The sequence below is a fragment of the Polyodon spathula genome, chromosome 9, assembly GCF_017654505.1.
Source record: "Polyodon spathula isolate WHYD16114869_AA chromosome 9, ASM1765450v1, whole genome shotgun sequence".
In the NCBI taxonomy this organism is placed as follows: domain Eukaryota; kingdom Metazoa; phylum Chordata; class Actinopteri; order Acipenseriformes; family Polyodontidae; genus Polyodon; species Polyodon spathula.
In genome coordinates, this window is record NC_054542.1 from 20,065,658 (window position 1) to 20,079,676 (window position 14,019).

Genomic DNA, 14,019 nt, shown 5'->3' on the forward strand with positions numbered 1-14,019 from the left:
ATACGAATCGTCATTGTTTTGTTTATCTAAATGTGTATTGTTATTACTAGACGGCTAACATGTTCCGGAGCTGTCACCAAGGGCCAGCACAAACCAGGAACAGAACTGCACTAATATCACAAAGAAACTGTATTTGCACCACAAGCACTAATTCACATACTAACCAGACTTGTGTATGTGTTTTGCGTGGGTGTATAATAAATGGGACTATTATTGCGAGACAAGCCTGGTGATTACAAATAAAGTAATACACACTGCTGTATTACTTGACATCCTTTATTGTTTACTGATTACGTTCTTTGTAATTGCTCATACTGGACAAACCTGTATAAGCAAATATTTTTAAGTTAACTGCTCTTAGTCATACTTGCTCTTACATGTATTTACTGTATTCTCTATGTTTTGCTCATGTGAATTTGATCTTTTGCTAATGATTTTGTTGTACTTTACAACTGTTCTTATCTCTATTATGATACTCTGTAATGTGATATTCTGAAACATGATACTTTACAATGTGATACTTTGTACTGTGATATTTTGTAACAATTGTAAGTAGTCCTGGATAAGGTCATATGCTAATAAGTAAATAATAATAATAATATTATAAATAGATGTCTATATCAGGTAACTGTAACACCTGCTTCAATAAACCCCCTTTTTTTTAAAACATAAGGGTTATACTTTTCACTATGATTGTACGAATATATACATAAAATGCACTTGTTTTTGAGATCACAAAGGTTTATTTAGATGAGAATTGGGAATAAGGTACCACCAAAAAAATAAATAAAAAACGTTGTTTTTCTCCTATATGAACCAGCACAGATTATCCTAAACATAATACACATTCCTGTGCCATCTGACAAACAGTATTGCAGAAGTTTCTCTGGAGAAAGGTACAATTTCCTGCATATGAAATAATAATTTATTCCCAAAGAGAGGAGGTCTTCCCTAACAGTCAAAACTGAGGTTTTCTCTGTTATAGATTTAACTAAGTTTGATTAGCCCAGCTTCTACACCTTTCCACAGTACTACATCCCCCAGAATACCTTGGGGGCTGATTGGCTATTAAGCTAATAATGTGATCAAGCAGGAAGGTGTTTAAAAAAGTGTGCTTTGGGTCGTTGTCATGCTAAAAGGTGAACTTCCTTCCCAGTTTCAGCTTTCTTGCAGAGGGCAGCAGGTTTTCCTCAAGGAATTCCCTGTACTTTGCTCCATTCATTTTCCCTTCTATCCTGACAAGTGCCCCAGCCCCTGCCGATGAGAAACATCCTCATAACATGATGCTGCCACCACCATGCATCACAGTAGAGATGATGTTCTTTGGGTAATGTGCTGTGTTGGGTTTGTGCCAAACATAACGCTTTGCATTTAGGCCAAAAAGTTGCATTTTAGTTTCGTCAGACCACAAAACGGTTTGCCACATGGCTACAGAACCTCTCGAGTGTTTTTTTGCATTCTTCAAACATGATCCAAGGTGGGCTTTCTTGAGTAACGGCTTCCTTCTTGCCACCCTACATTACAGGCCAGATTTGTGGAGTGCTTGGGATATTGTTGTCACATGCACACTTTGACCAGTCTTGGCCATAAAAAGCTTGTAGCTCTTGCAAAGTTGCCATTGGCCTCTTGTAGCCTCTCTGATCAGTCTCTTTCTTGCTCGGTCATCCAGTTTGGAGGGATGGTCTGATCTAGGCAGGGTCTTGGTGGTGGCATACACCTTTTACTTCTTAACCCTTTGTGGTCCATTTATTCACGCCCGTCAGGTCTAATTTATTTTCACACGCAATGTTTATTTTACACGCCCCTTTTTTCGGTTTCATTTGACTCCTATCAGTCACACTCGGCCATTGAATGGTTTTCTCTGCTCTTTCCAGAGAAAAAAATGACTAGAAACCTGTGCTTTACATCTTTTCAATGATGTCGGACAGGGTCCGACATAGGACTGGAAAGGGTTAATAATCATCTTGACCGTGCTCCAAGGGATATTCAAGGCCATTGATATTTTTTTTATGCCCATCTCCTGATCTGTGCCTTTCAACAACTTTGTCCTGGAGTTCTTTTGAAAGTGCCTTGGTGTTCATGGTTGAGTCTTTGCTTTGAAATGCACTACCCAGCAGAGGGAACCTACAGGAACAGCTGAATTGATCCTGAAATCATGTGACTCACTATAATTTAACACAGGTGGAGGCCACTTAAATTGGTGTGTGATTTTGAAGGCGATTGGTTACACCTGAGCTAATTTAGATTTGCTATTACAAGGGGGGTGGACACTTATCCAACCAAGCTATTTCAGTTTTTACTTTTAATTAATTTTCAAAAAATTTCTAGAATATTTTTTTCACTTGGAAGTGTGGGGTAGTATGTGTAGATAAATGAAAAAAAAAACTATTTTAATGCATTTTAATTCCAGGCTATAAGGCAACAAAAGGTTAAAATTTTGAAAGGGGGTGTAGACTTTCTATAGGCACTGTACTTTTTTAGTGTGTTGTTTTCTGTTTTGTTTTGACCCTTATGCCCTTTTGTTTCGAGATTGTTGTTTTTGTTTTAACTTTTTATTTTTCTTCATTAATAAAAAGCTGAGCGGCGTTGCATCTCAGTTACAACTGTGAGTACTTGTGTGTTTGAATTTCTGGTCTGAAGTCACCGCCCTGCAGCCATCCAGTTCACAGGCGGTCAGACCTGGAGAAAGGAAAAAGTATTGGATATTTTTAGTGTATATAAGGTGTCTTTTAGAATAAGTAGGTTTTGTTTAACTGGTAAACGGCTTAGCCATCCAGTTTTATAGTTTGGACTATAAAGTTTAGCTAGTGCTCTAGCTTGGAGTTAGGCTTTTGCTTTGTTTATTTTGTTTTGCATTTAATGAGTAAACGAACATACAGGCACCATCCTATTTGAATCTACCTGTCGTCCAGCTCATTTACACAGAAAGACAGTGGAAAAGGTCCTGAATGTGGCAAAGAAACACCACTTTGTTGAATATGGTGGAGAATGCAGGCATTTCATGACATTATCTTGGTGTAAAAGAAAACAATGGAAATAATGTTGATTTTCATTACATGATAGTAGATGTTCAAACTTCATGCTACTTTGAACCAAGGTAAGCACCAACTATGACGTAGCTTTACAGTAAACTAATGTGATCCATCTGATATATAGATATCCTTATGTCTGGTGTTGATGGCTAAAGTGTAATGCTGACTCCAGGGATCAGCTTATTTTGCCTCCCCAGCTCATCAGCACACACAAAGGCTGCGATGCTGGCTCGAGGGATCAACCATAGTGCCGTCTCCCCAGCGCATCAGCATGGCAACCGCTTGGATTGAGCTAAGTAGGGTACATCTCTGGGGTCTTCAAGTGGACACCTTCCATCCTCTGTGTTTCGTTGACTAGCCCACAACACCTCAAGAGGGCTTGACAGTTATTCTGGCATCGCAGCATCATCCCCCTCCGTCCCCCACTCAACTCAGCCCAGCTTACTTGCCCGTACATCAGCATTGCTTTCTTTCTATTGTGCTTGAGATCCCCAACCAGAATCTTTCCGTCTCAACCACAGCCAGTTGCTGCTCCTTTCTGCTTTTTCAGATAAGTTCTTCACTGTGCAACGCAACTCTTGGCCACTGAACCCGACATCTCTGAGAAACCGGGTTGTAGAGTGTGCCACAAATCCTTGACAACCCACCTCCACTGGGTAAACCCGGACTCTCCATCCTCGCTGTTCTGCTTCAACAGCTAGTTGAGCATACCTAAGTTTCATACATAAGTTTCTTCCTCTCATACGCCTCACCCACCGCATCCTCCCATGGCACTGTTAACTCTACATTATGAAGAAGAGTGTTGCTACAGTTTAAATTTTCAAGCATTTCAATTATACCAGGAATGGTATAATGTTATTGAAATAGTTTACTCTTCCAATTATAATGTAGTGCTTTCTCAGGAGTGAAGTCAGTTATTTGGCATAAGTCTATTAAATGTATGTCTTATTTATAAAAGTGGAGGGGCAATGAAACTGTCTACAGCAGGGCTAAGTAACCTCAGCATTACAGACCAGGTCTTTGTTGCATCCTTAATTGTTAAATTGAACCAGTTACATCTAGCAGGTCCTAGTGCATTAAATCAGTTAATGATGCCACTTAAATCTGGAATGGAAGAGCACTCTAGGACCAGATTGGCTTCATCATTGCACCTCAATTCTGAACTGAGTAACAACCCATAATAACATTCATGGGTCAATCCTGAGAAATGACTGAGAAGTTGCGCTACATATGTTTAACTGCCCCCATAAGGTCTAGGTTGCAACAGATTTCAGCTGTGACATAAGCCACATTTGAATTCAGGCTTCCTGAGGTAAAACGTTGAAAAAGGTTTAAGATAACGTTTGTAGATAGGAAACACTCTGGAGAGAGGCATGAAGATATGAGATAGAGAAAAAGCCTAATAAGAACAAAGTATAACATTTGACAGCTGACAGCCTAAATATTCACCAAGGAGAGCCGAGGTCTGAGGCACCATGCCCAGCTCTATCTTTATCTGTGTTAGCTGTTAACATAAAATAAATCATTCAAAGATCCCACAGCTGACCATAAAAATTTAAATTTTTAATTAACATCCACTCACATCACGCAGAAATTTGAAGGGTGGAATTAATTTAGTGAGATGTTGTTGACAAACAACACAGATGATAAATTATAATTGGGAATAAATGCTTGTGGTTTCCATATATTAGTATTCACTACAAATTCAGAATAATTCAGTGAGTTCTCTATTTGCTACAAAATTGAGATTGCTAAGATTAGTACCACATTCTTGTTATTGATTTTCTACCAGTTTTGTCAGTTACCACTGCAGAAACCCATTTGAGTGTGACATAAAGAACTAATGTCTTACCCAGTCATTTTGCATTCATTCACCTGTCACAGTATTTAATGGTGAGTAGAATATCATTATAAGAGGACATTTTACGAGTCTATGTACTGGGCAAATATGTCACTTCACTTTTTCACATTTAAAGTCACATCAAATTGCTCAAGTTTGTCATGAAAAAATATGGCATAGTCTACAGTATTTTTATGGCGTGGATAGACGCAGCCATACTAAACAAATCTCTGGGCAAGTTTGTTATCCTTCGTAAAATATTTTTTATTTTGTGAATATCAACATTTTGTAAATAGTCTATCTTAAATGACACTCAGTGTACTTCGCAGTAGAATGTTTTTGCTTTGTAGTCAGAATGAAATAAAAAAAAAAGATTGGATCACATAACAAATATCTCATGAAAATATAGCTAATTTGGATTCTAAAACCTGCTCAGGTGTGCACATCCAATCAGAATATCAGGTATCATTCTATAGGACTGCTCACCTTTCCATTCTAGCAGTAATTTAAATATTTCACATTGTATACAGTTTATTCTTGAGTTTGGCTGTAAGGTATGCAAAAATCCCCTGCTGATTTATTATAAAGTTTACCTGTCCTGACTGAAGCAAGTGGACTGGAGCGTACCCAAGAAACCTGGCTCACAGCACACCTCTTCAGAACCAGTGGTCCGTCACAGAAAGCTTCCAGATATATTTTTAAAAGGGCTAAATGATTAAATAATACATTTATTTTCAACCAAAAAAAAAACTATATTTTCTCTTAAACTTACTTTGCTTTTCTATATTCTCGTTACCTAGCAACACACAGAGCTGCTTCAATTTAATATATTTCCAGTGACTTTCAACAGGTTTTTCTGCCAGTTAGGGCATTATAAAACATAGATGATACTGTGTTATATACATACGCTGTCACTAGAGCATTTTAAAACATGGATGGTTTCGATTACATGAGAGTAGGTGTTAAAACTTCATGTTGATATTGGACTCAGCTCTCGCCAAGATAAGCACCAACTAAATCAGCTTATTTTACTGTAAACTAATGTCATCCATCTATGTTTCCCCTCCCATCTGATGATGTATATATCCTTCTGCCTGTTGTTGATCGCTGAATTGTAATGCTGGCTGCAGGGATCAAACTATTTTGCCTCTCTGGCGCATCAGAGCACACAACGGCTGCAATGCTGGCTCCAGGGATCAACCACAGTGCGGCATCCCTGGCGCATCAGAATGACAACCGTCTTGATATAGCTAAGTAGGGTACTTCTCTGGGGTCTTCAAGTGGGTACCCTCCATCCTTGGTGTTTTGCAGACTAGCCCACAACACCTTAAGAGGGCTGTATGTTACACTGCATGAACAAACGCTATGTTGTGCAGCCAGTGAAAAGGGCCCTGGTTGTTTTTCAAACATAGTCCTTGAAGTTATGGGCCAGCACAAGGAGCAACAGTAGTGTAGTACTATTAGCTTCCGATATGGAGTAGCTAAGTTAATACACAGTTACAAATAGAACAAGTCCTAATTTTGGGAAACCAATGAATGTGACTTACTTAAGCAACTGAACCCGAAGAAGCGGGCTTGTGTCGTTAAATGTTCCCAGAAGAAGGCGCGGACGTTTGACAGAATGAGCAAGGCCTAACCAGAAGGTATACAGTCCGTCCTGTCCCCTCATGTCTCTTCCTTGCAATCCTCCTCATTCTTTCATCCTCCCAAGATCAAAAGACAGCCAGGGCCACAATATTACATTCTCCGCAGGCCGCAACTGACTGTAACTTCCTTCACATATGCAGTTATTGCGGGGAAGCCCATTATCAAATAGTTTGTTCCCTCAAACCATAACCTTTGCCTTCTGCCGGTTCTGTTGTCAATTCAACACTTGTCTTCTTTCTATTCCATAAGGATATTATCTTCAAGTATTGTTCATCCTTGTTAGACAGCTTTTTGGGTCTTCCAGTCCTGGGTTTGTCAATTATATATGATGTTTCTCTGTACTTGTTAATTATGTTTCGGATACCACACCTTGAAAATGAAGTGGTACGAGCTATTTCACTCAATGTTTTTCCTTCTTTATGCAAGTCAAGGTTGTTATAATAGCAGAAAACATTTGTGGAGGCTTTGAGTAAATTGTTGATGCTCATAATGCATCAGAGTAGAAAAGCGCAACATGTCTAAAACTTTTGCACAACAGTGTACCTTTCCAAATTAAAAAAAATACATTTACCAGCAGGGCTCTGCCCTGCCACATATTTATGTGTAGTGCTCTTCCTTGCCCCACCTGCAATAAAAAGACTATTGAGCTAGCCAGCAAGTTCAAAACATTCCCTTGACACATAGAACAGTAATTTGTGATTCACAGATTTCACTGCACTTTGCTCATAAGGTAGAGGAGTGTGGCAAAGTGCCCGCCCCTGTGTGTATTTTGTGTTGTATGTTGTGTGTTAATGTTGGTGTATAGTCATTGGTACACAGGATATAAACGGGTCTGTGTAACACGAATGTTTAAAATGTACATTTATATTTAGGCACGAGGATTGCACAGCACTTCATGTGCAAGTAAAAAGTAATAATAGGTGAGCACGGGGAATTGCACTTTATTAATTCACGTGCAGTTGTACCGCGACTCCAATTGAATGATTGATTAGCAATCAAGTCTCGGTACAGCTGCATAAAAGCAGCATGTTTTCACTCACTCGGGGTTGTGTGTTTGGTGAGTGGAGAACTGGATTGGAGACGGAGGTAATAATAACAATAAAGATAATAGTAGTTAAAAAATATCAGCTCACAGCGTTTGTTTAGTGTTAGTCCGTTTTGTCTCTTTAATTTGACGAATGTGTCGTGTCCTGTCTTTTTGTTTGTCTTGCAACCTTTTATTTTTTGTCCATCTGTTCATTATTAAATGCTCAGTGAGACCATTTGCTCAGCTTCACCAAACTCCACCTCTCTTTGTTTATTTCCTGGTTCCTGTTTCTGGTCTGACGTCCCCCACTCCAGCCGTCTTTCTGACAAGGAGTATCAATTATTCTGAAATGAAAGTTACTGATGCATACTGCAGCTGTGGTAGGTTTCATTATTATTCAGGCAGCAGGTTCACTGATAATACACCTGCTTCTTGCATAATCTGCTTTGCATTGGTGATTGTTGCTGTTTCACTGAAGAAAACAACGGTAAGAGCTGAGTTCTTTTTTATTTTTTCAGTTTTTAAGTATTTGATTTGTCTGTTTGGTTTGGCAGTGAGCTACAGCAAAATCAATAGGCTTTTCTATCCTCGGATTCCATTTTGAGTATACTGTATAAGTAGAGGAAGGAATGGAATTATCTTTCATACACATGTTCTGTGACTAATCTAGCAACCTGAATTAATAAATTATAAAACTTTGCAGATGAGCTTTAAGTGGAACATTTGCAAGAAAGTAGTAGTTGTATATTTCACTGAAGGCTTGTGTGTATAAATTGTAACAACTCTGCAAAACTTGCAGTAGCTAAAATGAAGATCAAGGTGAAACAAAGTTCAACAATGTACTGAGCATATTGTTTTCAATGCAGCTTTGGGCGTAGCTGTGGACAGAATGTGCTTTGTTCATTAGAAACAGGAACAAGCCCACGTATCAAGGTAAACATAGCAAGGGAGTGCTGCAATAACAAGCAGCTGGCAAGTGGGAATATCAATGAATCTATAGACTGGGTTAGGACTGAGGAGTGAAGCTAGCAGAGAGGGGCAGACCAGACCAGGTCTATCACTTCTTCCTAGGAATGGTCTGCTCATACTGTGTCTTGTATGGGACAGCTACACTGTATCAGACTAGATGGGACTGTGTACTTGGTGGCTCATAATCAAGCATTAAATGACCAAGATGTAAAACCTGTTGATTTGCATGCTTTGAAATAATATGTGTACTAAGTTTGATGTGTGAATAAATTATATAGATTTGCGTGACTTTTTGGTGCATCTGATTTATTTTGTAGTGTATGATTGAGGCCTGACCCAAGGCTGAATGTGTGTGAGTGAACATTTGAGTGTCATTTTTGTAACAAACCCAAAAACTGTTTAACAAATTTAATCTGACTCTTATTACATTTTCCGATGTCTTGAAAACATATTGGCTATGTTTACAACAACTTTTGGCACCTAGAACGGAACATTCTTTATCTAGATTTGTGATGTAATCATACCATCATCATACTATAGTTTTCTTGATTTTAGAAGTGCAGGTGCCAACTTGATACGAATAATATAATTTCATGTTCAGGAGACAAATTGAAGAATCGCCATCTTACTAAAAGATATACACTTCTTTATCGCTGTTGCAAATCTCATGTTCAGAAATGCTTTTCGCACACCTTCAGAACAAACAAAGGCCAATGAAACTCTGTATCAGAAAAAAAGCCAACCAGTAATTTCACAACAGACTTCTCTGAATAATCTCAAAACAGGTGTCTGTGTTTATACTGTACATTTTGTATACACATATGCAATATACAGGCTGATATACATACCTCTTAAAAGCTAAAAAATGAGATGAGTTCTTTAAGTCAATCAATAAATCCTTAGCATATAGTTCCTAAGATCATAGTATTGAATCCCGCTGCTAAAAAACATTTGAATACAAAAATATAGCCTTTCTTAAAACATTTTTAAAAAGATTGATTTGAAGTAAAGAATTGTATCTCTTTTACTGGACATATTTCTTATTAAGTTCATGTTACAGTGTAGTGATTCTGATAGTTGCAATGAATAACCAAAAAGCAAAGCATATATTAAAATTTACATAGTTTTAAAAAAATCAACTTAATATAAGTAGTAGTAGCAGAGTTCCTTTATGCTGTGAGGGACTCTTAATAGAAACATTTATTACATAATTACATTCAGTAGGACCCTCCAGTTATAGCTGTAAACCTGAATGGCTGATTAGTGAGTACAATTAAAACGTTTCTGTCATTTAATTCTGAAATCTTACAAAGTTATTGTAAAACCCTTCTTTAAGGCAATGCACATTTAATTGTTGGTATGTTCTTCTGTTACACGCTACATTAAATATTACCATAGCCCCATGTAATTATCATAAAATAACATCCACTGGCGCAGCACTTCAAATTCTGGTGTAAACCCATGTCAAAGTAAAAAAATATTATTTATAAAAATAAAAAACAGCTATGTCTCTTTCCTTCTGTTCAGTTACTTTTTTTGAGGCCATAAAACTACTCATCTTTGCTGTCACCTGAGCGCAAGACCACACATTCTTTTAAGCCCTTAAACAATAATGCAGATGGTGTTGCCCACTGCTATGATCTGCTGGATGTTGCAGGTAACAAGTTCATATGATATGCTCACATAGAATAAGATAAATATAATTCTTTATGACAAAGTCAAAGGATGTAATATAATATGAAGAGATTGGGGGCTCAGTTAGAGTAAATGCTAGCCAGAGTTATTCAGGTATAGTCAAAAAGGCAATACTAGCTGGACAATCACATTTAATACCAAATTGGAGATGATTTTATCAGAAAACTAACAATTTCATTGACGAGAAGGTATGAATCAAACATTTGTGTCAATTTGAAAATAGCCAATAAACCCAGTCCTAAAGAGAATTTAATTTTAATAGGTTTTTACATTTCCCCTACAGTTTTATAGTGTTTGCAATCATTCTGAATAGTTTTGGGTTCTGTTGCTGCTAAATTGAGTTGTTATCATTTGAGATTGTTTTGACAAACTGCCGAAACTGAATAGCCTTATTGCATTAAAATCCTGTGGCAATGTGACCTTTTGTGGAATGAGTAATGCTGTCCAGTCACACGATTCTCCAGACAAGCTCAAAGCCAAAAGTAAAGGCAGATTTAGACAAAAACAATAACATTTTTGGAGCACCAGAACCTATTAACACTTAAAACAACAGCAAACACTATCAAATAATAAAGAAAATATATTTAAAAATTACATTATATTTACATGATACGGTATTTGAAGATGCATGCTCTTTATCTACAGGTGCGTTTAGAAATTCTTGCCTGGATTTTCCAGTTTCCTTTATTAAGTTGTGTTGGATATGTGCCTTCATCAAAAATAAACATCCCATATTATAGACCAATATGAAAATAAAAGTAATTTAAGAGTTAAAGGGACAAATAAAGCAGGTGTATTTACTTATTAAATAAATCATTATAACACTTTGCTTATGTTTACCATTCTGTTCCTAGGACATTGAACCAGAACCATGGCAAGCGCAGATCCACAGCTTTCTGAGTTGATTGAAGAAGAGTTTCTAAAGTGCAAGATCTGCTTTGAGCTGTACAAGTCTCCCCGGATCCTGCCCTGCCTGCACTCTTACTGTGAGCCGTGTCTAAAGAAGATGTTGGACAAAGGGAAAGGCACTATCTGCTGCCCTGAGTGCCGAACACAGACACAAATTCAGGGCAGCGTCAGTAATATCAAAACCAACTTCTACATAAAAAGTCTTCTGGACCTGTTTGAGTCTAAGAGGAACAAGGATGCAGTCTGCTCTGTGTTCCAGTCCTGTTCAGACACACTTATTCAGCTGCCCACTTTAGTTCGCTCATTTGACACAGAAGGTAAGGAAGATGAATTTGACCAAAACATAACAGGCATTGCCAACTTTGAAAACGGGGATATTGTCATTGCTGATGAGAGTAACTCAGTTGTAAAGGAATTTAGGCAAAATGGGAAGACAATAGGTGACACTTCTGTGTCAGAGGAATGCTGCCCTTGCAGTGTCACTGTTTGTGGGGATACTGTTTATTTTTCTTCAACAACAAAGCTTTATAAGATCACAAAAGACAGCGATATAATTCAAGTAAACAATTTGCGTGGGTCACAGAACAGTTATCCCATTGCCTCATACAAGGGCAAGTACATAGCCGTGAGTGAAGGGGCAGCATGCACCTTGTCTCTATATGATCCCAAAGGCTCCCTTGTGGATAGAATTAGGCCTCATGGTTACTCTGGTGGGAAGTTCATGTTTCTGGCAATCAACAGCAGAGAAGAGTTTATTGTTACAGACAGTGCCAAGAAATGTATAGTGGTTTTTACAAAGGCTGGAGAGATCATAAACGTGTGTTCGTCTGCAGGTTATGGAAAATTTGTTCCATTCAGTGTTTGTGTTGATCACAGAGACAATATTTATGCAGTTGAAAGTGGGAGGATCATTCAGCTTTCACCCAATGGGGAGTTCCAGAGAGTGTTTGTGGACTTTAAAGATGACACATTCAGGCCAAAGCTTATAACTGCAGATGCCTTTGGAAACCTCATTGTGACTGATAAGGAGGGGTCTATAAGGCTTTATAAAATTAAAACCTTTTCTATCAAGATGATTGAATAGACAAAGCAAATCAGAATCACTTTAAAGACTTTATTAACCAACACAATTAATTGAAGAACTTATAACCCCAATAAGAAAAAAACCCCCAAAAAAACAACAAAGTATTATGAAGCCATATTTAAATGCCTGCATAAGGTAATAATTAAAAAGATTTAAATATTGTTGTACTTTAATTTTTAATTGAATAAAGAATTTGAGGTGCAGTATTTAACAGGCATTTTATTTGGACTACTCTTGACTCGCTGATCAATGACCTGACCCTGTGAACAAGGCTGTCCTTACAAAGGTAACACAAAATTCTTCTGTCAGGACATAGCATTCTCATTGGCTATTATTTTATTGTTAATAAAACAATGTATAATCCTCTCCCAACACTGAAACTCTAAACCTAATGTCAGTATCCTATACTGCAGCCATTACACATCTAAAGTAGTTCATGTTTGGCAGTGAATCAGCTTTTTTGTTCCTTTAAAAAAAAGTGACCAGAGGTACATTTCGTGGAATCTTTGTAAGCACTGTGTAAACATGTCTCCATTTTATTAATTCATTCCATTCCTGCTGACTGTTTGAACTGCTTCAGGTATGTCTCTATCACATAACGGTTTAAAATTTGGTAAAAGTTATTGAAGTGGTCCTAAATTTACATGATATTGCTAAAATGTTACTGTGATTATGATAATGGAAATACCGAGTTGTTTTGAGATTATTTTTTTAATTTAAATTAATTTTTTTTTTTTTATAATTTCGAGCTGAAGTCTAGTTTAAGAGAGCGGCACTGCAGTTGCTAAGGAATAAATAAAATACAGTTTAAAGGTTTTGTGAAGTGGAAATAATTTGCATATCTAGCATTTTATTTTATTTAATTTGAAATGTATAATGTAAAAAATACTGTTTGTCTGTATGTTTTGTAAAATTAGAAACAATGTAATTCAAGTCCATTGCATTTAAACTATGTCTGTGTAAGATAACCGAGCTGAAACTGCAGGTGCATACATTTACAATCTGTTAAATGTGACTATCTGATTTTCTGATTTTCTTTCCTGATGTTTTTGTGGTCATACTACATGATTTTATATTTACAAAATAATATTCTCAATTATATTGTAAATGTTGTGATTTGAATGAATGTACAACACATGTGATATTTTGTCATTTCCTGCTGATTGTCTGAACTGCTTCATGGAAATCAATATGAGTCCATCTCACACTAGTGATCAATGTAGTTGGTCTCTTACACCTGCAAATAAAATAATCAAATACTGCTCAACAAACACAATTACATAAAACTGACTGCATTGTGAATCCAGATGTGAAAACACAATGGGCTAAATCTACTAAGAAGGGGTTCCGGTTTTTAACTCTACAACATGCTTCACGTGAATTTAATTTAGTAACCTGTATGCTGGTGTACCGTAGGGATAGGATTTTGCTACCAGTGGGAACAGGTCACATCTGACTATATCAAATTACTTCAGTAATCATTACCTCTTTTATATTTCTGGAATTTAGGTAACAAATCCTAATGGTTTGTACGATCAGAAATTCCTACCCTTAACATTCTATTAGCACACAATAGCACACAGCCATAAGAACAAAAATAAAAACATTTACGAATGAGAGGAGGCCATGCGCACCCAAAAACAAGTAGCAAACTGATCTCAAAACTGTCAAATTGGGTCTTAAAGAATCCCAAAGATTCAGCATCAACAACATAAATTATTCCAATGCATTTACTTTATATGTATGGCATATGTATGTTGATAAGGTAACAGGCTCACTTAATATGTGTCCCCTTTACACGTGGTCAGGATAATCC

At 37.2% G+C, this 14,019-nt stretch overlaps 1 protein-coding gene across 1 annotated transcript; it reads left to right on the forward strand.

Moving 5' to 3' along the window:
• Positions 1 to 7,841: 7,841 nt before the first annotated feature.
• Positions 7,842 to 12,606, forward strand: LOC121320649 (E3 ubiquitin-protein ligase TRIM56-like). Its single transcript, XM_041259176.1, has 2 exons — positions 7,842 to 8,033; positions 11,065 to 12,606. Exon 2 carries the CDS (start codon positions 11,082 to 11,084, stop codon positions 12,201 to 12,203), a length of 1,122 nt encoding a protein of 373 aa, XP_041115110.1. The 5' UTR covers positions 7,842 to 8,033; positions 11,065 to 11,081; the 3' UTR covers positions 12,204 to 12,606.
• Positions 12,607 to 14,019: the final 1,413 nt, after the last annotated feature.